Raw genomic sequence first — 25995 nt, 5'->3', positions numbered from 1 at the left:
TGTGGAACAATGATGAAAAATGGGAATGGATGTGGCGACGTAAAACTGACACAAAACAACAACACACTTTTGCCAGCCAATTGGAGAGTTTCATCAGCAGCACGTGGTAAACACCACCAATAAGCGCTCAGCTCGAGATACCAGCGAGCCGTTTCCCATCAAGCATTTCGCTTCCGCAGCTCGTGGAGAGCAAGTGCGCCAACTCGCCTCGCCTCGCTCTCAAGGCTGCGGGCGTCTTTGTCCCGCGAGATTTCAAAGTCTCATGTGGGCGAGCCTCCAGAGCAAGTCGGACAAAATGACTAACCATCATGCAACGCACGAGCAAGACGTTGATCGCAACTGCGCAGGTCTTGCTTGTCTCAAAAGAGGCTTCTCAATACTCAAATTTCCCCTCCTCGACTCCCCTCCTCGAGACTTAGACCCGCCCACAGGAGATGCGAGCGGAGGACCGAGGAGGGGAACCGAGGAGAGAGGAGGGGAAGTAGCAGACGTTTAAAGAAATGAGAACTCCTCTCCTCTGAGCGGTCATATTAAAGCGACGTCCGTTCATTATGACGTGGCAACAGCTCGAGTGTTTTGTCATATTTTATAATCTCTGTTAGATCAGCTGAACATTGTTCCCCCACATATTTTATTTGAATTCATTGAGAGTGCGGTATAATGAGACAATAACAGGCTACAGATGCGGACACACACACACAAATATATTTATATAAATATATACAATTTAAAGTATGAGAGCACTCTCATAATAACGTAACACAGTCAGAGACTGGATATACCCCCCCCCCCCCCCCCCCCTCTCTCTCTCTGGTCGCTGAAATGGGGAATTGAAATTACGGGCCAAAAGTTGTATTTGCAAGTATTAAAAGTAAGGACATCAAACCAACTGAGACCCGTCTGTCCGCGGCATCTGCGCACTGTACAACACACACCTACACACTGTACAACACACACCTACACACTGTACAACACACACCTACATACTGTACCACACACACCTACAGCTGCTAAAGCATAATCAGGCTACAGCCGTTGTGTATTTTATTATGTGAAGCACTAAATGGTTTTAGAAAAATATGGACTCTTTGTAGATATCTACTAAACTAAAGCAAATAAAGAGAGTAGGCCTGTTATACTGAGTGATATATATTTTACACACTGCTCTGCTTTCTGCAGGACCTCACAGCTGTTCTCACTGTAAACATCGCGTTGCGATGAGAGCAGGTTCTCAAATAATATCCAGGGGATGCATGCAGAGCTGTCATTGGCTGAGATAAGTCCGGCCGTGCGTCACGCCTCCACCGTTCCCGGAAATGCATCCGCGGAGGAGCCGTGGAGGAACCATCAGTGTATCCTCGGTTATAGCTCCTCCAGAGAGCCTCCTCGATGCTCGATCCTCGGTCCTCGGTGTGCATTTAGAGAAATGAGACGTCCTTCAAAATGGCGCGCTGAAATTCATTTCCGGGTCACTACCGGAGGACCGAGGAGTCGAGGAGTCGAGGAGGGGAAATTTGAGTATTGAGAAGCCTCTATACAAGCCTACTGTCGTGTCGTGTCAGGTGGGCGTGTCGTGTACCACCGTGTACTGGCCGCGGCCGCAGCTAGACCATATTGAATTCCTGGGGGCATTTTACATCCATGGGCGTCAGCGTGTGTCAATCGATTTCCGGGTCAAGTGATCGAGAAGAGAGGAGTCGAGGAGGTACATTGGGGCCCAATTCGAAACCGCACCCTACACCGTACGCACTTACACTCCGTTTGCGCGTTCGCGTGGAGGGTTCTCCACATTAAGTTCCGTTCCAATTAAACAAGTGGGTAATGGGAGTGGGTTGTCAAGCTCTCTAACAGTCAGTCTGCAAAGAAGGAAGCCTCATTCAGCTGTGAGTGTGACTACAGACGGATTGGGTAGGGGTCGGTTCGGAATTATGCCGTAGTTTCCGGAAGCAAACGTTAAACCGACCAGCGTTGGCTTTGTCAGTCACTCCCCGATCTGCAGCCCTGCACATGTGCGAGACTCGACTGTTTCTCGTCAGAGAAATACACATGGTAATTGTAGCAAAGTGGAAAACAGAAAACTACACCTTGAACACCGTGCATTCGTTCTGGGGAATCTAGAGGTGAACACATGCTGTGTTACTATCTGAACGTAATGTTTTAAAGGCATGTTGTGTTGTTCCCCCTTTTAATCCAACTCCCAAACTAAGCGTTATGCTGACCTGGAATAGTAGCTAACGTTAGCAAGCAACTATGGCAAGTCACGTGGTTCTTGTTTTTTTTTTTATAGAAAATGTCTGCGGCTAAAGTGAAGATGCGAGGGAAGAAGATGAGGAACCAGCCCTCCAGTGTTCAGTATGTGGAGAGCGGCACACAGAACGGTAATGTGCCTTCTGTTGGATCTGCGCTTCTGCTTCTTTGTTGTTTGTGTCATACTGTATCCGTTGTATTCACTTCTCTTTATCTCCATGACCTCGTCTCTTGTTGATGCATGATCAGCTTTTCACAGGGTCAGCAAATCAGTATCCTGTAAGATAAACAGTAATTTATTCATGTATCTGCCGAGCTCTGTTTCTTTTACTTGAATATGAATAGTCAGCGCTCCTAGGCACTGCTTTTACTGTCTGTGGGGGCAGAGTTGATCTAAATGCAGTAATGCTGTTCTGAGCAACATTCATGGTGTAATAAACTCGCGGCTCTTGGTAAGATGTACTGTGGGCTTCTATGTTGTAACAATAGTTTACCCCAGCGTGACAGTTGGGTGGTTTGAGATACTTAATAATCTAAGAAATCAAAACAATAATCCAATGTGCTAATGTTGCGTAAGTATGATAATAACAAAAGGAATATTATAGGTATACAAAATAAATTGGTCACTTTTTAAGTTGAAACCAGATTTTGTGTTTTTATCATGCTTTTATAAACAGATTTTAAACTCCTCAAGCTATAACAAAAATATTTGCCTCCAGACAAGCACCCCTAAGTGTCTGGCAGTTGTCTGACATTATTGTTAATCCATCCTAGCCAGTTAATTCAACATTTTACATGGTGGCCTTGAACTGATAAAATAATTGTCTTCCCTAAGGTGGCGGTGGTGATGAGGGTCCATCTAGCATCCATCCCTCTACAAAAAGGCAGACAAACACCCACCAACGGGGTGGATGGGTCCGTGGACACCAGAAAGATGGTGGGGGCTACTCTAGGGAAATGCCCAATTACATCACAGGTAAACACGATGTCCTACTCTCATAATTTATAAACACATTTTACTTTTATATCTATAACGCTGCTGTTTTGCAACCCTGTTGCTTTCCTGTTGGCCTTTATATAAATATGGTATTAAGTGGAAGTAAGGACACTGCAAATTCACTGTCAGATTAATACCATTTTAAAATGTAGTGTCTCCACCCTTCCCCCTGCTTCCATCATTACTCAGCTGGAGCTTTTGCCAGGGCCAGGGCGGAAGAGGTGAGCACCATGCTTAAAGCCGTCACCAAGACAACGGGCAGCTGCCATGTGTTTGGAGCCCTGCCTAAACACATGAGGAGAAGGGCCATGAGCCACAACACCAAGCGCCTCCCTTGCAGACTGAGAGAGGTGGCTAACAGAATGGTAAAGCAAAAATATTCCCTTTTTTAATCTTCTACATAACATTTTCTGTCTCTTTTTTTCATAGACTATCCATCTCTGAGTACAGTGACATTTCTGTTTCTTTCCTCCTCCAGCGGGAAAGGAGCCTACAGGCCGGCCCCAAGAAGAAGAAGGAACAGGCAAAGAGGAAGAGCCGCAAGGCGCGTCGCCGCCACGGAAATCTGCTGCTGGAGTTCAACCGCCGCCAGAGAAAGAACATCTGGCTGGAAACGCACATTTGGCACGCCAAGCGCTTCCACATGGTTAAAAAGTGGGGATACTGCCTTGGGAACAAGCCCACCTACAAATGCTACCGCTCTTGTCACAGGGCAATGAGCAGCCACTGCCTGCTACAGGTAACCCTTACTGAAATGGAGGTCGTGTTGGTTTTTTTCTAACAAAATTAGGATTGTAATCAACAGGATTTCACTGCCATTTTAAATATTTGGAATTTGTTGTTTTTGTTAACGTAGGACCTATCTTACTATTGCTGCATAGAGCTTCGGGGAGAGGAAGAAGAGCTGCTGGCTTCTCTCTCACAACTGACCGGCAAGGAGACCGGTGAGACTAGCCTTAGTCCCACAAATTTCATTCTTGGTTTTTACTATATGCTCCAAAATACTGTGGATATGGTTTTAATCTTCCACATGAATTCTTCCTTATTGAGTTTGGAGTGGTAATCTGTGTACTGTTAATTAACACCCTATCTGATCAAAGTAGTTTATTGTTATTGATTTAATTACAATGTTAAAAGCATTTGGTTTACTTCAGGTCCCACCTTTGCTGCAGCACTGTGTCTATCAGGGTGCAGACAGGGCAGTGTGGTGGTGTACAGAGCAGGACAGTACCCCACGCAGCCCCTGGGCCCTGTCACCTTCCTCTGGAGACCCCGTTCACAGGATTTAACCAACAGGCAGCTGTGGATCTGGGCTCATCCCACTATTAAACAGGTTTGGTGGTTGACAATGAGTTCAAATGCAATCTGTAGTGAAAGGTTTCTTTTGGTTGCTATGATCGTTACTGGAGTTAAACCTTGTCTCCCATTCACTGTGTGCTCGTTTTAAGGACCTTCTTCTGGAGTTACAAAAGGTGTGCCAGTGTTGTGACCCTGTGGTTCCTCCAGTGGTGACACCGGCTGAGGTTTTTCCCACCCTACAATTGGAGCCAAAGCCTGAGAAGACCTCCGATGCCAAGCAGATTACTGAAACCAAGAGAAAGCGAAAATGTAAGGATGCCATTGGACCTCCTGCTAAGAAGATTCTTGGAGATGGAACCAGATCTCCCAGCACCCCGGTGACTTGGAAGTCCAGTTCAAATCGAATAGTTATAAGGTTAGTGTAGTTCGTATAGAAGGTAATTAAGATGTATACATACAATTTGGCTTGGATGTATTATTTTCACTCAAAAGTATTGATATATTTTAGTTTTTACTTGTGGATGTGTTACAGTGATCTCACAATGGAAATAGTTCGCTATCGCCTGATTGGACCACAGTCCTTTTCTGTCCTGGCGGAAACCATGGAAGCAGCTACGGTCTGTAATGTAAGAATTATAGTCTTGGGATCATGGAAAGCAGAAAGCCTCTTAACTGTTCTCGCATTTAACTCCAAACAACTGTGTTTTTCTTTCTTTAAGGAAATAAATATATCCAAGCCCTCTCACCTCTGGTGGCCTGAGCAATGCAAAAGCGAGAGCAAGATGAACCTGCATCAACAACAAACTCATGTCTTTCATATACTAAAAGGTGTATTGATATTTTTTATTTTCACACAATCAAAATACTGTTGTTTTTTACGACATAGTACGACATTTGTTGCCATCTGGTTAGGTATGTGTGTGCATGTTCATCTCACCATGACTGTATAATTCATCCAGGCATCTTTTCGACTGGAGAGCTGCCCTCAGGCACAGTGCTGGGTCTGACTGTAGATGACCCCAGGCTGACTTTACCAACAAAGAAGGTTAAAGCTTTGCCCTGTGTAAGGCCGGCACAAGGTAAAATCTGACCTATCAGACACTGGAGGAGGGTGGGCCCTTTATTTACACATACACATGGTTATAAGGCATGCAATCACAAGTCATCTCCCCAGACTGGAATCATAACCTCTATTTTTCTTATGTGGACTAAGTCATACAGCGTGCAGATGCATGAAATGTTCCTTTTTATATATGCAAGCAGAAACCTAACCCTTAAATAAGACGTCTATAGTTTAGGTAGAATCAGTCTGTTGTTGTGCTCATGAGCTTGCTTCAGTGAGTACACATCTGGTTCTGTGCGCCGGGGGGCCTCTGCCTGGCCATGCAGATGTTCCAGGTTCGAATCCTGGCAGGACCCTGTACTCCAAATACACCCTCAGTGACACACAACAGCTGATTCGCTGACAAAAAAGGGGTTTCTTTCAACCGTGCCGTTTTTGTGTTTATAGTTTACTTGTTTCAAATGTACAACAATATTAGACTAAAGGAAATCCAGTCAAGAAAAAAAAAAAGAAGCAAATTACATTACATTGATGCTTTATGTCCATGCTTGGACACTTCCTTGTTTACTTTCGCCCACATTATATTAAGAGTGTTCAGTAGAGCACCTTTTCTTTCTTTACTTACACCTCTTCTAATGCCAAATGGCTAGATCGAATAAAAAGGTTTTGTTTTTATACAAATTTAGTTTTTAGATAACTTCACATAAAAAAAACTACAAAAGAAAATGCACAAATAATAAAGAAACATGGGCCAATTAAGGCTCTAAGCATGTTGTGATGATGTATGACCAAAACTACGTTAAATCTGTTCACTGAATAATTTTGTATTACCTTATACATTACAAATATATTCAGCCCAGTTAATTTTGAACAATTATGTTTTGTTTTTCAGTTACAAAAGCTTGAGAACTTCTGGGATACAGGAACATAATCTCTCTCTTCAATTAGCACTAACCAAGAGAGGGATTAGCATAAGCAGGACTGCAAGGATAATATGGCACGGCTTGAACTAACCAGGGTTATCTGTAACTTGTTATGACAGTTTGATTAAATTCCTTATGATATGTAAAACCTGTAAAAGCCACTGGGATAATTGGTAGGATAACAAGTTTTTTTCCCCAAAGATTTTAAATCCTATAACATTTTTGAAAAGGAATGTCTGAAAGCACTGCAAAAGCATTTTCTCTCAAATCCCATCTCTACCAGACTCTGTACTATAATAAGATATTGTCATTAGATTTAAGCTTAGCAAGACCTGCATAAATGAGGATGAAACAATAAATGAACTTATATTTAGGACTGTTACCTTACTGCCTGGCAAAAAAATGGCTGGCCTACTTTCTGGTGAAAACAAAGAATTGGCCCCAAGCAGGAAAATAATGTTTTATTATACCTTAAAGATGCTGTGTTTTGTATTGCACGTCAACAAGGAAAATATCCGAAGTTCCGATTTATATATACTTGAAAAAACAATAAAAGAAGAAGAGATCTGTGGCAGATTGTAATCAATGGGACCCGGTCAGTCAATACTTGTATATGTATGGGAAATGCAGCTATAATGCTAATAAGGTTAAAATCAAATGCAGACTCAGAGTAAACATTTGCAGTGTTCAAAGTAAAACTGGTGAATATATATTAACTGCATTAGAATATAACACTGACAAGCAAAGAAAAATCCCAGTTTCAGTGTTAGCTGCTGCCTGCCACTGGTCCACCAGCAGACTGACGGGACATCCATCCTCTATAGTTTTTAATTTAAGTATATATCTTGTATTTGAGTTCCTTGTAGATCAAAAATGGTACGGTATTCTTACTTTTTTGATTTGATTAACGAAAACCTCAGAATCTGTATTTACCGGCAGTCACATGGCGGCTAATGTTTTCACCCAAAAAGGGTTGACCATGACGTAGACGGAAAGTACCCGGATGGATTTTTTTCATCTATAAATCAGTCAAAAAGATCTTCATATGTCCTTCTCACACTTATGATGATGCTGGTCATAGAGGATTGTGCCATGTCTGTGTGTGTGTTTGTTTCAGAGATGGACGAGAAGAGGAGGGAGCTGATGTTGCAAGGAGTTCCTGAACTCTGCTGTCAGAGTGACCTGTGGGAGCAGTCGGTCCGCAGCAACGTCGCTGATAACAAAACATCCGAACAGGTTGTCCATCATTTTGTTAATAGCAGAAATGTAATTCAGTACTTTCCAGTCACTCAGTTATTTATCTTACATATGTAACTCTGGAAGCACAGATAATCGCATAGGTTGGTCATTTCTCAAGCATTTTCTTCGCATTTCCTTCAGGAGTTGAACCGTATGAGGAACGAGGTGCTGGTTCCGGGCTCCAGGCTGAGCCCAACCCCTCCGCAGGGCAGAGTCCCCATCCTGCTGGTTCAACAGCCTGGCAAGCAGGTGGGAAATGAGATGAGCTCCTGGGGGGCTGGATGGGACCTACTGCTTCCCAAAGGATGGGGCATGGCCTTCTGGGTCCCATTGGTAGGTAGCATGAACAGTGGGTGTATTTGATTACATTTAACAACAATGAAATGCAGTTTGTATTCAACCAGAAAGTGTAATAATGTGCATTAAGTGTTACAAAAGATTTACATAACAAAGAATGTTGGAGTAATGTACATAAATGTATCAGTATCTCTAGATAAGGTTAAGATTTATAATTGTATACATATAAGGTGCAGGGTTTAGGCATATATAGGGATGGGTACCGAGCCCCGGTATTAAACGGGCCCCGGGGCTGAATTATTAAAGACCGTGGTACCGTTAAGCTCCGAAGTTATCGGTACTGGAGACATGTAAAAAATGTCATATGTATTATTGCTACACAAACATTATATTGCAGTTTTAGTTTCGCCAACTCCGTTTCTAATACGCAAAAAGTCTGCAAAATGCGTCTATGATTATTTTTGATCTTTCCAATCCAGGAGAGAGATCTCTCTCCCCGCCTGCTTGCGAGGGGGCGGGGCAGTTTACACACACACGCAACTGCTACATGCAGCATCACACACACACACTGAGGGGATGGCGGAGAGAACGCGGTGTGGTTAAACTTTACCCAACTCGATGTGGACAATGCTCGTTACCAAAAGTGCAATAAGAGTTTAGCATGTTAACTCAATTATACAAACATGGGTTAATGATTAGAGGTAACTGAGTTATTTATTTTGTTAAAGTTTCAGCTATTCTGTTTACAGTTCTGTCATCAGATTATTTAATACGATTTGTTAAAACTATGTTCTTTCTTCTGATGTGAAATATTATGTATTTTATTTAAATAAAAAGCAATGTTAGTTTTGTTCACAATTTGTTTAGTTAGTTTACCTTTTTTTTTTTTTCTTAAAGAACCAATAAGAGTACCGTTAAAAGACCGTATCGATAAAAGTAGTAGTAGTAGTACCGTTAAAACCTTAATGATACCCATCCCTATGGATATCATTAAATACAGGTGTAATGAATATTACATACAGATGTGATAGTAATACCAGACATTGTAAATGTGTTACAAGAAGTGAATTTTCCCTGACTGTGAGGTGCCATGACATTCAAAGGGGAGTGTGGTGGTGGGCTTGTACTAATTGACTCATGGATTTGAGGACCCTGGCTAGTTCTGAGTTTGAAAGTTCAGAAGGGTTATGGAGTTGTGGAAAAAACTGTTGCGTAAAACTGCCGTGATGTCATCTTCAATGCGAACCACAAAACCAACATCAGCTGTTAGCACTCTCACCCTCATATCTGTTCAGAAACTCGACAAAAGTTAAACAAGTACAAACCACAAACTGTCTGTGTCATGGCGAATACAGTCGCTGGTTTATTTATGTCTGTAGGCCGTTGTTGTGAGTGTGGATGGAGTAGGCCTATATACAACGTTAGCTTAGCCTGGTCGATCCGATCTCCATTCAGAAAACACGCATTTTAAAAGGTTTTTCGCCTGCCTGCAGACTTGTCAAAGCATCAATTCATGGTTTTTACTAACCAGTGTCAGTTGCTTCGGCATCATTTTGAAACGTGTATTACAATTAAATCACGGTAAAATATGTTCATTTTGTTGTAGTTGTAGCCCCTGAGCCAGCGATTTTCTCTGACCATTCAGCAGTCGAGTGTTTACGTCACTAGTTTAGCATATTCAGCCCGGTAAGAACCTTGATGTTGGAGGGCCAGAAAAAAGGTGAAACAGTAGCCATGAGTCGGAAAAGCAAAACAAATAAAAAGCGCCATTTGGGTCCTGTCCCGCTTGGCAAACAGTCTGTGGTTTGGATGTGAGGGACCTTTGATGACGCTGTGAGCACATCGCAGACACCGTGTACGATGGAGGTCAGCGCTGGCAGGTAGTGGGACACCGATGATGTGTTGAACTGTTGCAGGGCCTTCTTGTCAGCTAAAGAGCAGCTGCCATACCACACCGAGATGCAGCTGGTAAGAACGCTCTCGATGGTGCAGCGGTAAAAATTATTCTGTATTTGAAGAGACGGGTGGGCTTTTTTTAGCCCCCTTAAAAAGTACAGGTGTTGTTGTGCCTTTTTAAACAAGGCTGGATGTTTTTGAAAGACCAAATGAGATCATCACAGAGATGGACATGCAGGAATTTGAAGACTGAGCCACGTTATACCTCAGATGTGAATACAGGGTGCGTCTGCAGCCTTTGGGCTTTCAGTAGTCCACAATGAGCTTTTTGGTGTTAATGATGTTAATGATGTTGAGGCCAAGGTTGTTGTCAGCGCACCATTTTGTGAGAAGCTGGATCTCCTCCCTGTAGGCCGACTTGTCGCTGATAAGGCCTACAACAGTGCTCATCTAACTTAATGCTGGCGTTGGAGTCATGTACAGGAGAGCATAGGGGCTCTATTTTACGCTCCTCACACCATCGCTGGAATCCTAGCCACCTCGGCCTGTAACAGGCTGTGGTGGATCCCGCTCTAGCTGCCTGGATAGACTGAATAACACTATCAGACAATCCACCCTGTCTTAGCCTGTCCCTCTCAGGAGCCAAGCCTGGAGAGGACGGCCGAGAGTGGGTAACGCCCTGATTGCACCTGCCTCATCAGACATCGCCTCCCAGAACTGGGGAAGCGCCCAGGGCTGGCCCACCTTTGTCTGTGTCATCTCTGAGTACCACGTAGCCCCGACGCGGTCCGGCGCTACTAGGATGATTGACAGACGTTCTCGCCTCACCCTCCCCAGGAGAGGGAGAATGAGACCCAGTGGTGGAAAGGCGTAGAGCAGCTTCCTTGGCCATGGCTCGTGTGCAAACGCGTCCACCCCCAAGGGCGGGTCGTCGCTCAGAGCCACGGAGAACCACAGGGCACAGTGGCTGTTGCACCGGCTGGCGAACAGATCCACCTCTGCTGTCCCGAACCGGGCCCAGATCTGCTTCACCACCTCCGGGTGAAGCGCCCACTCGCCTGGCAGGGGTCCGCCCCTTGACATGAGGTTGGCCCTCTTGTTCTCCAGACCCAGAATGTGGAGGGCTCTCAGAGATAACACCACCGCTGAAGCCCATAACCACAGTTTCTCCGCTGTGGTCAACAAAGCGGTGGAGCGGACTCCGCCCTGCCTGTTGATATATGCCACTGTGGTGCTGTGGTCGCTCCTGACCATTACATGTCTCCCCCAAATTAAGGGTTTGAAATGCTGCAGTGTTTCCCCTAGGATGGAGTCATAGCAGCGGTGCTAAGGCACCTGGGCCCAGCATAATGTGAGCGCGGAGCTCCCTTTCCTTCTCCAAGGTGACTGGCTCAGAGACAGTACTACCCAGCCTGACGCATTGAGTACGGTCGGTTAGATAACTCTGAAACCAGCAAATGGCATTATGACAAACGAGACATCAACATAACATTAGACATAATGTGGTGATCTGCCGAGTCAAATGCTTTGGCTAGGTCAATAAACAATGCAACACAAACATATTGTTTTTTCATCCAAAGCAGCCTTAATATCGTCTAAGACTTTCAGACTGGCAGTCACAGTACTGTGCTTTGATCTGAATCCAGATTGCATAGGGTTAAGGATGTTGTGTGCATTTAAAAAAAGTTTTAGCTGAGTAGAAACTAGGGACTCAAGAATATTTGATAACACAGCAAGATAGGAGAGGGGCGATACCAGAGCTTGCTTCCACACAGCTGGCAGTGTGTGAGTGGACAGGGAGAGATTGCAAATATCAGTTACTGGTTGTGCTATAATCTGAGCTGCAATTTAAAAAAAGAACGGGTCGAGGCCGTCAGGCCCGGCAGACTTTTTAGGATCAAGTAATCAAAAACAGGGGAGTTCATCTCTTGACTAGGGCTGTGAGTGTGACCCTTAAGTCATGACTTTGCTCATCAAAAATGTGACCAGCCTTTTTGAAGTGAGCATTGAAAGCATTAGACATACCATCAGAATCTGAAATAAAAGAATCACTGACCTTCAGTTTTTATGGGAAACTAGAAACCTTCTTGTTCTGAAGTGATTTAATTGTTTTCCAGAATTTAGAATGGTCATTAAAACAATCAGTGGTTAAGCTCAGATAGTAATCAGCTTTTTTAATAAGGGCTGAACATTTATTTCTGAGGATATGAACAAGAAGCCAGTCATCACTAGTGTTAGACTTTCTAGCTAAGGACCATTGCTTATTTCGATAATGAATTAGATCAGATAATTCTCTAGTAAACCATGGAGTGTTCCTATTCTTGACTCTGAATTTTCTAAGGGGGGCATGTCTATTAATAATCGATAAAAAGTGATCAATACAAAATTGGACTGCAACATCGACAGATGGAATTAACGCTATGAAGTGCCATTTAACCGCCGCCTGATCGTGTAGGAAAGCCTGCTCAGAGAAGTGTTTGAAGCAGCGCCTGAGCACAATAAGGCCCTTGGCTTTGGGCAACTTAGTGCTCCTAACGCAAGCAATAGTGGAATGGTCGCTGATATCATTAGGAAAAACACCAACATACTTATGAGCTGCATTTGTTAGAATGACATCTATAAGGGTATCGTTATTGGGTTTGGCAGGGTTTATTCTAGTGGGACTATCAATAAGCTGAGTTAAGTTCAAAGAATCACAAACCTGCTTACATTTTGAAGATTTATCACTCAACCAGTCCCAATTTAAATCACCCAATAATATGATTTCAGAAGAAAACGTAGTCTGACAGGAGAGCTCTCCTCCACCCTGGTTGTAGAAACATCAACTTCTTATATCCGTTAGCGCAGCTAGCACCCGATTCTAATAACAACAGCGCCGTACCGTTACATTTACTTAATTATCACCAAAAATCGACCCTGCCATACAGACAGTGGCAATGTCTCAAGATTAAGCAAAAATACACCTTTTATTGAACATACAGCAACACAAATACTACAAATCCACATAACAATCAAAAATGAAAAAGGTTCGCCACTTATTATTATTTGAATAAAAAAAGGGTACCTGGCTGGCGCCCCCCAGCAGCGGCCGCTATTTGTATATAGGGGAAACACTGTGCTGGAGGATCAACACTACTGCCCGTAGCTCTAGGACAGTGTTTCTCAAACTTTTTCATACCAAGGACCACTTAACCAATAAAAAAACACTCGCGGACCACCTAACTCCACAAATATCCCAAAACACATTGTTTTTCTAGAACGGATTATAAATCGCCTGGAAATGGTACAAACAAGTGGCAACATGTGTGACGAAGGTGTTGCCCTGGGCTTTATCATGCAATAGAAAGTGAAACTTAAGCTCGTTCCATTATGGAGATATTCCCGCGAGAGTGCGAAAAACTTAAATGTATTTATTTATTTCAAATGTGAAATGTTACCAATATACTCACGGACCACTCCCCTAGTGGTCCTTGAGTATATTGGTAACATTTCACATTTGAAACCACCAGTGGTCCGCGACCACACTTTGAGAAGCACTGCTCTAGGAGGTTGCTGTGTCGTGTTTCTGTTAGAGACCAGCGCCCACCTATAGCTCTCCCCTGGCAGGTCCCTCCCCATCCTGTTCCGGATGCGTCCGTGAACACTGTGATGTAGGAGGTCACCCGTCCCAGTGGAGACCCCTCCGGAGGTGATCCGTGGACCCCAGAACCGGAGGTTGCCCTCCACTGAGGGGGGGATGGTCACCAGACGCTGTTTGTGCCTCTTGGGATCAAAACGCAGGCTGGAGAACGACCTCTGCAGGCGGCGCATATGCAGTAACCCGAGTGGGACCACAACGTGAGCAGCCGCCATGAGACTCAGAGTCTGCATGATAGTCAAAGCTGTCACTGTTGCCCCCTGTCGCAGTCTGCAAACTGCCCGAAGCAAGGATGCCTGTCTGCTCTCTGACAGGGTGGCGTGTAGCCTGCCTGCATCGAGCACCACTCCTAAATACAACGCCTGTTGGTGAGGTATGGGGGTGTTCTTCTTCCAATTGATCGCAAAGCCCAACTTGGTTAGGTGTAGGATCAATTGGGCTGTGTAAAACATTGCCCGTTCCCTGGACCTGGCCATGACTATAGCCGCGTTCACACTGCGGTACTTTTCCCACAAAGGTTCATGCGAACTTAGTCCATGCGAACTCTTTAGTTCGCATGAACTAAGTACAGATCGCGTTCACACCAGAAAAAGTCCCTGGGGGTGGATTAGGCAAATGAAGCCGCTGATGTCACTTCTTCTTCTTCTGCTTTGGGTTTACTGGCAGGCTGCAAACCACTTCACGGCGTATACTGCCGCCCAAAGTCCCCGGCCGGAAGTCCCCGGAGTTGGGGAAGGCTTCAGTAGAAGCTGCTGGGAGTCCCAGCAGCTTCTACTGAAGCCTTCCGAGTAAATCGCCAGAACGCCGACACCTCCTCATCTCCACCGCTCCCATGTTTTATTTTGTGTTGCCATAAGTTAGTCTCTCTGCGTTTCTGCGCTGGGCTAATGCTAATAATGCTAATGCGAGGATAATAAAATGGCGGCTTAACAAAACTTTTTGGGAGTTTTACGGGGCGTGGTTTGCAATCCGCCCAGCCAATCAGAAATATAGCTCTTTTCTCAAAAAAGAGCCGCTGGAAAGTCCCTGCTCTCTAGCAGGGACTTTCGAGGGGGTAAAAAGGTTCGCATGAACTACTTTTAGTACCGGCTCTTTTTGGTGTGAACGCGATCATGAACTAAGTTCGCATGAACCTTTGTGGGAAAAGTACCGCAGTGTGAACGCGGCTAATGAGGTCGTCCAGATAAAAGAAAACGCATGCCACGGGCGCGCAGCGGTTGGCCACACATTTGCTGAACTTGCGTGGGGACAGGGAGTAGCCGAATGATAGTCTGTTGTACTCGTAGACTACACCCTGGAAGGCAAAACGCAAATACTTTCTATGTTTCGGAGCAATCTCGACATGAAAGTAAGCGTTCAGGTCGATGGTTGCACCAGTCCCAGTAACTGTTTTATAGTTAACATCTGGAATTTTCTGCGTACAATGTGGAGATTCAGGCTGCGAAGATCCAGAATGGGCCTGAATTCACCCGTCTTCTTGGGAACCAGGAAGTACAGAGAATAGTGCCTATGACGAAGGTAACTTTGTCACGATGGACTGACGGCTTCAGGCCGGGTAATATGGCACTTTATTAGCTTGATTGCACAGTATATGTTGTCTGTGGCTGATGATTGTGTGCACCTGGTGTCCTGTGTTGTCTCCTCCCCCCTCACCTGTGTCTTGTGATGATTGGAGTGTGGGTATTTAGGCTCTGTTGCCCTGTCTGTTGAGAGGGCTGGGTGTGTATGTGAGATCCTTGTGGCTGCAGGATGTGGACAAGGAGAACAGCAGGATTGAGGCTGTGAACTTTGTGCCCATGTTTTTAATAAATGCCCACGTCGGGTTATATTTTTGGACGTTCTGCCTCTGCCTCCTTGCTTGGTCTGGGCCGCTCAACGGTCAGCTTCACAGTGCCTCTCCTCTCTGCCTTGAGTGAGCACAGCAGACACAGCCTGTTTTTGCACCAGGGCCTGAACCTCTGCCGAGAGGAAACCTATCTCCCCTCGAGATGATAGCTTTGCCTCTCTTATGCCTGTGAACGGAGGAGGGATGCTGCAAAACTGGAGTGAATAACCCAGTCTCAGCGTCCTGTCCATCCACTCCGTTAACACACAGCTGCGCTTCCATTCCCCATAACACTGCATTAGGGGATGTGCAATCAGCAGTGGGGCCCCAGCGATAAAGCTATGGTACACTCTGGTGACCCGTCCTGCCGCAAAACTCCCCGCGAAGGGAAGCTCTGCCCATGGGGGGGTCGACACAGAAAGGGCAGACTCTCTACTGAGGTCCTTGAACGCGGCTCACGCGCGCTCCGCCATGATGCATTCACCCAAACAGTGAAATGCATCAAGCTGAGTTTTTACACTCGGCGTTTTATCACACTCACCCGCGCATGCCCGCTAGCTTCTTCCTTTACTGGAGTTACAACCGGGGCAGCGAGTGGGGAATCTGTACGGTCAACATTATGTGGCAGTGTGGGTGTGTGGAAAGAAAAGACACCTGCTGAGGGGTAATCAGCGACACTCCCAACACGCCAAGATTACTGGCCGCCGCCATCTGCGCTCTGAGCCTGAACATCTTATCCAGATGCTCAAGCGGCAGCATTTCACGGCCACTGGAGAGGTTGGCCCAGAGTGGGTAACGCCCTGATTGCACCTGCCTCTTGAGACATCGCCCCCCAGAATTGGGGAAGCGCCCAGGGCTGGCCCACCTTCGTCTGTGTCATCTCTGAGTACCACGGAGCCCTGACGCGATCCGGTGCTACTAGGATGATTGACAGACGTTCTCGCCTCACTCTCCCCAGGAGAGGGAGATTGAGACGCAGCGGTAGAAAGGCGTAGAGCAGCTTCCTTGGCCATGGCTCATGTGCAAACGCGTCCACCCCCAAGGGCGGGTCGTCGCTCAGAGCCATGGAGAACCACAGGGCACAGTGTCCGAGTGGCCCTGCACCCTGAGGATTCCAGCCCATGTTGCCACTGGAGCCTTTGTCCCCAGATGTCTGGCAGGGGGGGCGAAACGAAGGCCGGCTGCGCCAGACGGGCCGTAGAAGCCCTGACTCACCGGCCTCTGTGGCAGTGGTGGGGAGAGCGGTAAGTCTACGCGCTCCGCGTGTCATAGTCATCACCGCGCAGACCTGTGCTGCTGGCCTTCCTGGCGGCCGCCGGAAGCATCAGATAACGAGGTGTCGTCGTCCCTCTCCCGACAGCGGGCCCATCCGGTCAGCTGGCATGGCGAACACAAAAGGCACTCCCTCATCGTTGTCCTCCATCTCCACCACCTCGAGTTCTGGGTCCTCCACTGGCGAGACGTAACCTACCCCGAACTGCACCAGTCGGTGGCGGCGGCTGATCCGAGGGATTAAACGGCAGCCGCTGCAGGCCGTAAATGGGCCCAGGTTGGCCGTGGCGTGGTCGAACCCCAGGCACTCGATACACTGGCGGTGGAGGTCGGTGCCTGCAATAACGCCCGGGCACAAAGGGCAGGGTCGTTGCTCCAGTAATGGTGAGTCCATTTTTCTTCTTTATCCGTCTCTCTTCACTCAGTGTTTTCTCTTGCTTGCTGAAGAGAAAGGTATGGCAGTCAGGAGGCGAGGCCTCCTTCTATGCGGTGAGATGCACGCGCATTCCGGTTGGCCCGGGCCTGCTACGTCTATAGGGTGACTGTGGCTGCGAGGGAGTGCGGTCGTCTTTCAACCAGAAGGTTGTGGGTGCGATCCCAGCCCATGCAGTCAACATGTCGATGTATCCTTGGGCAAGATACTTAACCCTGAGTTGCTCCCGATGGCATAGCCAACGGTGTGTGAATGTGTATGAATGTTAGTTCCTAGAGTTAGGTACACTGCTCTGTATGGATGGGTGTGAATGGGTGAACGACATGTAGTATGTAAAGCGCTTTGAGGGGTCTTAAAGACTGGATAAAGCGCTATATAAGTACAGTCCATTTACCATTTATAGAAGTCTCAGTGGATGAATGCTTGCATGATATGATCAAGGGGAGTACCCCATAGAGTCCAGTAGAGGGCGGAGCCTTTGAGAGATATAGCTGTAGTTACGACATCCTCAGTTGACCTATTGGGGTGCAAACTGATTAGGCTATAGTGTGGAAGTAGGACTATATCCGAATATTCGTTCGTTGGCCAACTATTCGGGTTTCAATTTCATTATTCGTTTTTTTTATTCCTAAATGTATGCTATCAATAAAGGCGAATTGCCATATTCTTATACTATATTTATACTTTTGAATTGCACTGCTAAAATGCGGAAATATATACAATCTCAGCTTGGGCTCTAGGGCTGCAACAAACGACTAATTTGATAATCGATTAATCTATCGATTAATGAAACGATTAATCGACTATTCGGACTATTACTGTATGCCTTGCACAATTTCTCAAACGCTCTTATTTAGCCATCAACTTTTAGATTTAGCTTGAGGTTGTTTTAGGCATGTGGAAACTAACAATAAAGATGAATACTTGATTCAAAAATACATATATTATTGAAATAACTTAAATTGTGAACAAAACTAACATAGCTTTTTATTCAAATTAAATAAATAATATTTCACATCAAAAGAAACAACAGTGTTTTAACAAATCGTATTAAATAATCTGATGACAGAACTGTAAACAGAATAGCTGAAACTTTAACAAACTAAATAATAATAATAATAATTATATATAATATTTTTATAGCGCCTTTCAGGAAACCCAAGGTCGCTTTACAAGTCGGGTAGAGGGGGGGGGGGGGGGGGAGTAGGGGAAAAAAGGCAGACAGGTTAAGGGGGTGGGGGGGGGGGAAGTAGCGGACAAATAAACCTATTAAACTAACTATACAGTGGGGAAAGCCTTGGTAAAAAGGTGCGTTTTGAGGGCTTTTTTGAAAATGTCCAGGGTTGGGGCGCTGCCGATTTCAGGGGGGGAGAGAGTTCCAGAGGGTGGGGGGATGCCACACTGAAGGCTCTGTCACCAAAAGTCCGCAAATAACTGTTACCTCTAATCATTATGTTTGTATAATGTAGTTAGCTCCGTGTGTTGCTGCTAGCATACATAACACCTGACGTGGACACGTTACTCGTGGACGCGGCTACAGAGCTACTAGAAAGACAGTGGAACCCGGTGCATTCCTCCGTCTGGATGTGGAGCACTTTCGCTAAATGTTTAGAAAAATAGCTCGTGTTACCGCCCTTACATGCTAAACTCGTATTGCACTTTTGGTAACGAGCGTTCTCCACATCGAGACGGGTAAAGTTTAACCACCTCGGAGCGCGTTCTCTCCGCCATCTCCCAGGTGTGTGTGTTGCTGCATGTTGCAGCTGCCCGTGTGTAAACTGCCCCGCCCCCTCGCAAGCAGGCGGGGGAGAGAAAGATCGAAAATACATCATAGACGCATTTGTTTGTCTTTTTGCATATTAGAAACGAGTTGGCGACACTAAGACTGCGATATAATGTCTTTGTAGCAATACTACATGACATATATTTTTTAAATGTCTCCAGTACCGATACAAAGACCAATAAAGTTAGAGCATAACGGGGCGTAAAACACACGTGATGACGTCACCAACGAATCGACGACTGAATTAGTTGGCAACTAATTTGGTAATCGATTTTAATCGATTAAGTCGATTAGTTGTTGCACCCCTATTGGGCTCCTGACATCGCTTTCCCTCAGTCACGAACGTGAACGTCACGCTTCACCTTGCTTCACACACCTGAACACAAAATGCCGAAGACTCCAGCTGTGTGGGACCATTTTAAATTGGACGACGATAAGAAGAAGGCAGTGTGCCAAATATACGACAAGAAACTGGCCTACCACGGTGGCACAACAACTCTGAAAAGTCACCTGAATGCTGTAAGTAGTAGCCTAGCTTAGCTGTTGTCAAGTTGCCATGATGAAGCTGCTTTATCTGCCGTTCAAACAGTAAAGTTACACATGATAAAAACGTGCACTTACTTTGCTTGGAAATAAATATAAATCTTATAAGTATAAATCGTAATAGTATGCTCTTTCTGCGCTTCTGCTTAACAGCGTGTTGTCTGGTGTCTCGGATTCGGAGCGTGTTATGAAACCTTTTGGAAAATGTTTTTTTATTTAAAAAAAAAAATTCTCTCCGTTCGAATATTCTAATATTCGCTGCTGATTACTACCGAATATCCGGAGCCCGAAAAATGATATTCAGGACAGCCCTATTAGGGCTGTGCATCTTCACTGGTCTCACGATTCGATTCGATTACGATTATCCTGTCTTCGATTCGGTTCGATATCCCGGTGCATCACGATTCATACCAATGCGTTGCATCCTCAATTTTCTATATTACTGCACATGGCTTATTTTTCATCAATGCATACATGCAGTAAATACATATGAACTCTCTTTTTATTATTTAGAAAGTGCTTCAGAAATCAATAACATAAATGTCTTGACATTAATTTATAAACCAAAATAAATGGATTGTATAGGTCTAGCCTCAGGACTTGAGTCTGAACACAGCAGACAACAGGAGTATTTACAACAGCATATACAAACTAAAATACTGCATGTGGGTGCTCACTTATATTCTCTGTCTTACTGTTACATGAATCCCATGAATGTATGAGATTAAGTTAGCTTCATTATATCTCAGTGATTAAGTGAATAATAAAGTTTCTATCGGGTCACTATCAGCCTGTCACTCATTATTTTCAGGGAGGGGGCGGGGCTTGGAGGAACGGAGAGGAGACGGTGATCGCGGAAGCTTTTTTCCTCCTGCCTTCACAATCTTTAGACACGTATATATCGTCTGAAAATTGCTAGAGGACATTCATACTCTGCAATCCAAGACTTAATTAAATCCACCAAAAACCTGACATGATTGTAACGCGATTATTTTTGAAAAACATAAATCCCTGTGTGTCTGAGCCGCAGCGACATGGAGTGAGTCAGAGCGGGTCCTTCTGCTGCTGGTTCTGGACTGGTGGTGTTGTGTTGGTGGATAAAGCAGACTGCTCCGTGTTGCTGTGCCGCTGTCACGTATGTTCACTGATCTCTGCGTCACCGACCGATTTGATATTAAAGTGACAGAAAAAACGTTATAGTAAAGCCGCGGCCGGAAAATCAGGAAGCAACGTTACTACTCTATAACCGATTATCTTCCGTCACTGCATCGAGACCGAATCGTCCACGTCCGCATCGCAATGCATCGTAGAAACGATTATTTTCAACACCCCTAAGCCCTATGTGGAAGCAGGGTTTCCGTTAGCCGGTACCGGTTTTTAGCTGGTAAAATGTATTAAAAACCGGTAAATTCAAAACCTGCCGGTCAAAATGTCTGGTAATATTTAGGGATGCTCTGATCGGTTGGCCGCCGATCATTATCAGCCGATATTCACTTAATAGTTTGATCGGTGCTCTTTATAATTGCCGATCAGGAGAGCTGGATCTGATTGATATGGACATAAACACGAGTGAAGTATAACGCGAGAGAGATCAGATCAGCTGCTGCTGTGTCTGACGGAGACAAGCAGCACTGCTTGATCACCTGAAGCCCCGCCCACTGTTTAGCGAGCTGCATGAGAAACTGACAGGCTGTCAGGAGAGAGAAGGATTGAGAGAGGAAAAAGAGAGGCTCCGGTTTCTCCCGTGTTATTATCCAAAGTTAATGTAAGCTTTTGAATAATGTACTTTATCTACTATAAGTAGTTTGTTTGAATGTAATAATTATGATCTTGAACTTTTCGACCTTTACGATTTATAAACTGAAGCAATATAAAAATGAGCCCCATTAACTGAGTTTTAAACATCAGCATATCCGGTCATAGTCCGGTAATTACCTGCTAACGGAAACTGCTACACAATTCTTATTATTATTATTGAAACCTGACCGGTAAGTTTCAAATTTGTCCGGTAAAATTAATTATTTCCGGACATTTGACCGCCAAGAAAAAATCCTAGCGGAAACCCTGTGTGGAAGGTAGGCTGGACTTAAGTTGAGCCAGGACCAGTGTCCCGAAGCACTTGGCGATGATGGGGCTGAGTGTGACGGAATGAAAAACATTCAGACTCCCTGCAGCAGTTTTTTTGACAACTGGTACAATAGTTTTCAACTACGGGCACTTGGGGACAAAAACCTGGGCCAGTAAAGACCTCGGACGGCACATGCTTTGAGCACACTTCCAGCGAGGCCATCTGGAGCAGTGGTAGAGAGTCGGGTGGTCTGTTCTTTTGGTCTGGGGATGGCTTTGATGTTTGATCAATTTAAAAGGCCCTCAGGTTTGCATCATTTGTCAATTTCCCTATAATCCAGTGTTTATTCTTTTATGCCTTCTTTTTCTATCTGCTAGGTGTACAGAGGAGTTCGCATTGGAGGGCTGAATATGAGTCTGAAACACTCTCAGAATAAAGGAGCCCCACACTTTCCCCACGATTACCCAGACTGCCCTGCAGGCGTACGTTTTCAGGAGGAACAGGAAGCAGAGCTCTTGGCAAAGTTCAAAAGGTCAGCTTAAAACTGAGCAGGGAAGGAACCAAAAACATGAATATTGTATGTTTGAGTATTTGTATTTTTACGGAATTCAGCGGGAAAATATTGTGCTGCCAAAGCTTACATGTATTTTGTATTGTATAGAAGGCTGATTTTTACTGATGGAACTGTTTCTAAAATGTAGTTTAATCATCCATTGCAGAGGCAAACTTGAGCTTAGTAAATGGGAAATGTGTCCTTTAACAAATCATAAAGTAAGGTGATAATTAGACTAGTGCTTGAACTAAATATACCTTGAAGTAGTTACACTATGACTATACAATCATCTGCTAGGTTAAGATAGTATTCCCTTGCCTACACTCTGAATAAATGAAGAGCATGACAGTGGATTAAAGTTTGATAGAGAGAAGCACTCCAAAGCTCTGACTAGGTATGGGTATCGTTTGAAATTGATCGATTCCGGTTCTGCTTATCGATTCCGGTTCTTATCGATTCCCCGTTTCGATTCCAAAATTGTAAAAGAAAGAGGTCAAACCTTTAGATAACAAAACTATCTTTATTCTTTTAAGCTTTAACTGACATTTTTACAAATAAAAAATATACATGCAATACAAATGTATTGCACAATAGCTGTGCTTTATTTTAACTGAGCTATGCCTGTGGCAAGCTATTAACAGGCATTACACTGTGCCTTGTCGTCTTCTTTTTTAGTGTAGTGGAGCCTCACTTTAGAGCGTTTTATGCGATCCATCTTTGCTGTAATGAAGTGACTGAGCTTGTGAACTGTCTACGGGAGAGCAGAGGGAGCCTCGCTGCGGGGCAACTGTAGACCTCTGTCGCCTGTCAGCGCAACTTACATGATGCCATTTAAAAAAATTAAGGGCGGTGCCGGCTAATCCTTCTGTAATTTCTCCAGAACTCACAGATGGCCAGTCCGCCCTTACCCTGTATTCCACCGGGTCACCGCTGAGCAGACAGACCCGCGGCGCAGATGGACCCGGTGGAATACAGGGTCTACCGCATTTAGGAACCGTTAAGCAGAACCGAAATTGTGTATTTTGTATGGGTACCCGGTACCCGGCATTTTGTTATCGGTTCTCATCTGGAACCGAGTTTCGGTTCCCAACCCTAGCTCTGACCCCAGTAAATTCCCATTATGCACATTTCCCAGACTGCGTGCTTCTTTTTCAATACTTCTGTGGCCGTGTAGCACTTATGGCAGTTTGACAGGGGTTTAACCTTCTGACCTCTCCTGTAGACGTCCACCCGCCAAAAGAACCAATTATATTAAACATGGCTGTCTGGCTCCGTTCTGTTGCCCGTGGCAACAGCTGTCCGAGGAGTGTGAGCTTATCACGAGGGAAGGAGAAGAAGAGAGGAGAGGAGAGTGCCAGAGCACAACAGAGGCTGACACAGTGATGGAGGAGATGACATCATATGGAGAAATCGCTGAGACAAAGCCTCTGAGCCGAGTCGTTGTACTTAGGTAAGTGTTTGTCTTTACCTTCCCTTTATTCATGTTTGTGACATTCACTGAAGATTTACTATTTTTCTGAATCCTCTCCTCTATTGTGAACATGAACTCAAGTCAGTATTGACTCAACGCACACCCACTGCAGTTCAACACCAAGCTGCAGGGACGTGCCCAGACATTTGGAGGGGCCTCCCCCCGAAAATAAACACAAGACCTTTTGAAAAGTGTAACTTGTTTTTAATGTAAAAGAAATCAAACAATTATTACATCAACTAAATGGAACAGTAATTCACATCTCATAACAAAATAAGCTAAGGCGACTACTTGCATTCGGTGACTTGATTTTAAAATTGAAAACCAGGGAAATGTTTTGTTTTGCGGTCCATATCGCATTAAAATATCTAATGTTAGTAACTGTTAAAGACAAAAAATGGACAATTCTGTTCTAATGTAGTTTGACCATTGTAACTGCTGTGCAGTCCAGACATACTGATAAAATAGGGCCTCTAACTAATTAGCTTAAATAAACTCACTAATTGATGAAACCAATTCAATACGCATTGTTCTTATTCTTATAATTTTTTATGAGCACAGTAACGGTAAGGTATCCAATTACTTATGTATTTAGTATTCCATAACTTAATAACAGAGATGGTCAAACTAAAGTGGTAGAGACATGGCAGGAATCCTACAATGAAGCGGGATAGTGAACTGTTCACCGTGAGAGGGCGATCAAGAAAAGAGAGCGAGCGGCCCTGTTGAGGGAGTTTACAGATGAAAAGACACAGAAAGACAGAAGCACAATAACATGTATATTTAGGTGTTTTTTTGTAAATAACCGACGGTATCAAGAGTAAGTAAAGTCCCCTGGTTTTATACCCTAACTGCCATGAGACAATTCAAAATCAAGTTTCCAAAATCCGACACTGAGGTGGCAGATCACCGGCAGATCACAGCGCTGACAAAGTGTGTTTCCCGCAGCGAGACGCTACAATACTAACTGTAGGCTCGTCATGTTGATTTGGCCACAACAGAAAAAAGAAAAACAAACTCTCGCTCTCTCCAGAGAGGCAGGTCAGCCAAAAAGGCCAAACGGCTTTTTATCCATTCATCCTCATGAAACCATCACACCAGTCTTGAGTAATGAAAGACTATATGAGAAATACAATGGATTGCTTTTCACTGTCCATTGGTTGCCTTTTTGCTTTCAGTATTATAATTAATATATATATTAATAATCCTTTAGGGAGCTTTACAGGGCCATAACAATGTTTCTTTTTGTATATGAATCATTTTTTACAAATGGATATTGATTGTTTTGTATGCTTCTTAGGAACAGAAAGTCACTGAGACTGCTCTCTGGTTGGTGCAGACCCACGACATCTAAAGGTCAAAAGTCATGCCGTGTTGGGGAGCTGCCACCTCTGGACCGATCAGCCATGACGGTGTTTCTCACTGCACATAGGATGACTCTGGTGTGGGTGCGTCTTTCAGTACTGTGCAAGGGCAAACCAGAGCTCCATGCCATGGTGTGTGTGCCAACAGCAGAAGACCTGAATCTTCTGAAGAAAAAGTGTGGCAGCAGTGGCCCCCAGGAGCCCCCGCACAGAGACCACTTTAAAAGCAGAGTTCGACGCAGAAAAAAGGAGCCCAAGAAAGCTGCTGAATCATCTTCTGATAACATTCAGGGCAAAGAGTCAGTCTTTTCCACTGAACCAAACCCCACCACATCTGTCGTCCTCAATTCCTCATCCTCTGACATCATTCTCGGGCTGTGGCCAGACCCTCTGCCGAGCATCACCTCTAACTGCTCCCGGGTGACTCTGGGCTGGGTCACCCAGGGCGACTTCTCCCTGTCTGCAGGCTGCGGGGAGGCCCTGGGTTTCGTCAGCGTTACTGCTCTTCTCAAAACCCTCTTCAACCAGCCGATGGAACACAGAGGAGTGTTGCTGCTGCGCAACCCCACATCTCTGCACTACCGCTTTGCAAAAATCAACATAGAGGTCTGATAGAAACATCTGGGCCCATGCAGAACTGTACTTCCCATCTGAATTCTTGGGTATTGGAACAACTCAAGATATGTCATTAATTTGCATGATTTTTCATCCCCCAATGCCTCTGTCTGAGGGACGCACCAGGTTAAAACAAGTGTTTTCTTTTAGCAACAGGTTTCCAAATGAATCGAAGTAAGGCTTATTTCACACCTTCTATATTCATGCTAATGATCCCAGGAGTATTAATGTTGATGGTATGTGTGCACATACTTTTTTTTTTTGCGTCAAATGCATGGGTTTGAATTTTGGAAAAGTGTCCCTTTCTGTTTGAGAAGCCTTGGTTAAAAAGGTTTAGTTGGAATATAAGCTAATAAAATATCCTGCACATAACAGTCGTTGTTATTTTGGGGTAATTACTGTCCACATTCCCACTTGTAAGAACATACAGTGTTACGGCACACTCAATAATTGAAATATCCATTATGTTA

The 25995-nt window shown here is 44.7% G+C and overlaps 1 protein-coding gene across 3 annotated transcripts; it reads left to right on the top strand.

Moving 5' to 3' along the window:
* The first annotated feature begins 1409 nt into the window (after positions 1-1409).
* pop1 (POP1 homolog, ribonuclease P/MRP subunit) lies at positions 1410-25897 on the top strand. Of its 3 annotated transcripts, none has more exons than XM_034102443.2 (16): positions 1410-2049; positions 2288-2378; positions 3083-3223; positions 3434-3609; positions 3723-3983; positions 4101-4188; positions 4399-4577; positions 4693-4958; positions 5076-5160; positions 5263-5371; positions 5503-5622; positions 7647-7765; positions 7910-8101; positions 21900-22054; positions 23298-23525; positions 24847-25897. In XM_034102443.2, the coding sequence occupies exons 1-16, from the start codon at positions 2008-2010 to the stop codon at positions 25520-25522; spliced, it is 2928 nt and encodes a 975-aa protein (XP_033958334.1). In that variant the 5' UTR covers positions 1410-2007; the 3' UTR covers positions 25523-25897. The 3 variants fall into 3 exon arrangements, with proteins under 3 accessions (XP_033958334.1, XP_033958333.1, XP_033958335.1); XM_034102442.2 differs by having other exon boundaries at positions 5076-5169; XM_034102444.2 differs by having other exon boundaries at positions 1410-2120; positions 5076-5169.
* The last annotated feature ends 98 nt before the right edge of the window (positions 25898-25995 follow it).

Source organism: Pseudochaenichthys georgianus, chromosome 16, assembly GCF_902827115.2.
Source record: "Pseudochaenichthys georgianus chromosome 16, fPseGeo1.2, whole genome shotgun sequence".
Lineage (NCBI taxonomy): Eukaryota > Metazoa > Chordata > Actinopteri > Perciformes > Channichthyidae > Pseudochaenichthys > Pseudochaenichthys georgianus.
Note: the sequence above shows the minus strand (reverse complement) of the source record. Positions and strands in the feature narration are given on the sequence as shown.

Excerpts from the sequence above, each read along its gene's own strand:
- pop1 (XM_034102442.2), top strand. The coding sequence starts at position 2,008 with ATGTGCGAGACTCGACTGTTTCTCGTCAGAGAAATACACATG. Across the intron at positions 7,766-7,909 it reads ATAACAAAACATCCGAACAG|GAGTTGAACCGTATGAGGAA; the intron begins GTTGTCCATCAT and ends CATTTCCTTCAG. Across the intron at positions 22,055-23,297 it reads CTCTTGGCAAAGTTCAAAAG|ACGTCCACCCGCCAAAAGAA; the intron begins GTCAGCTTAAAA and ends CCTCTCCTGTAG.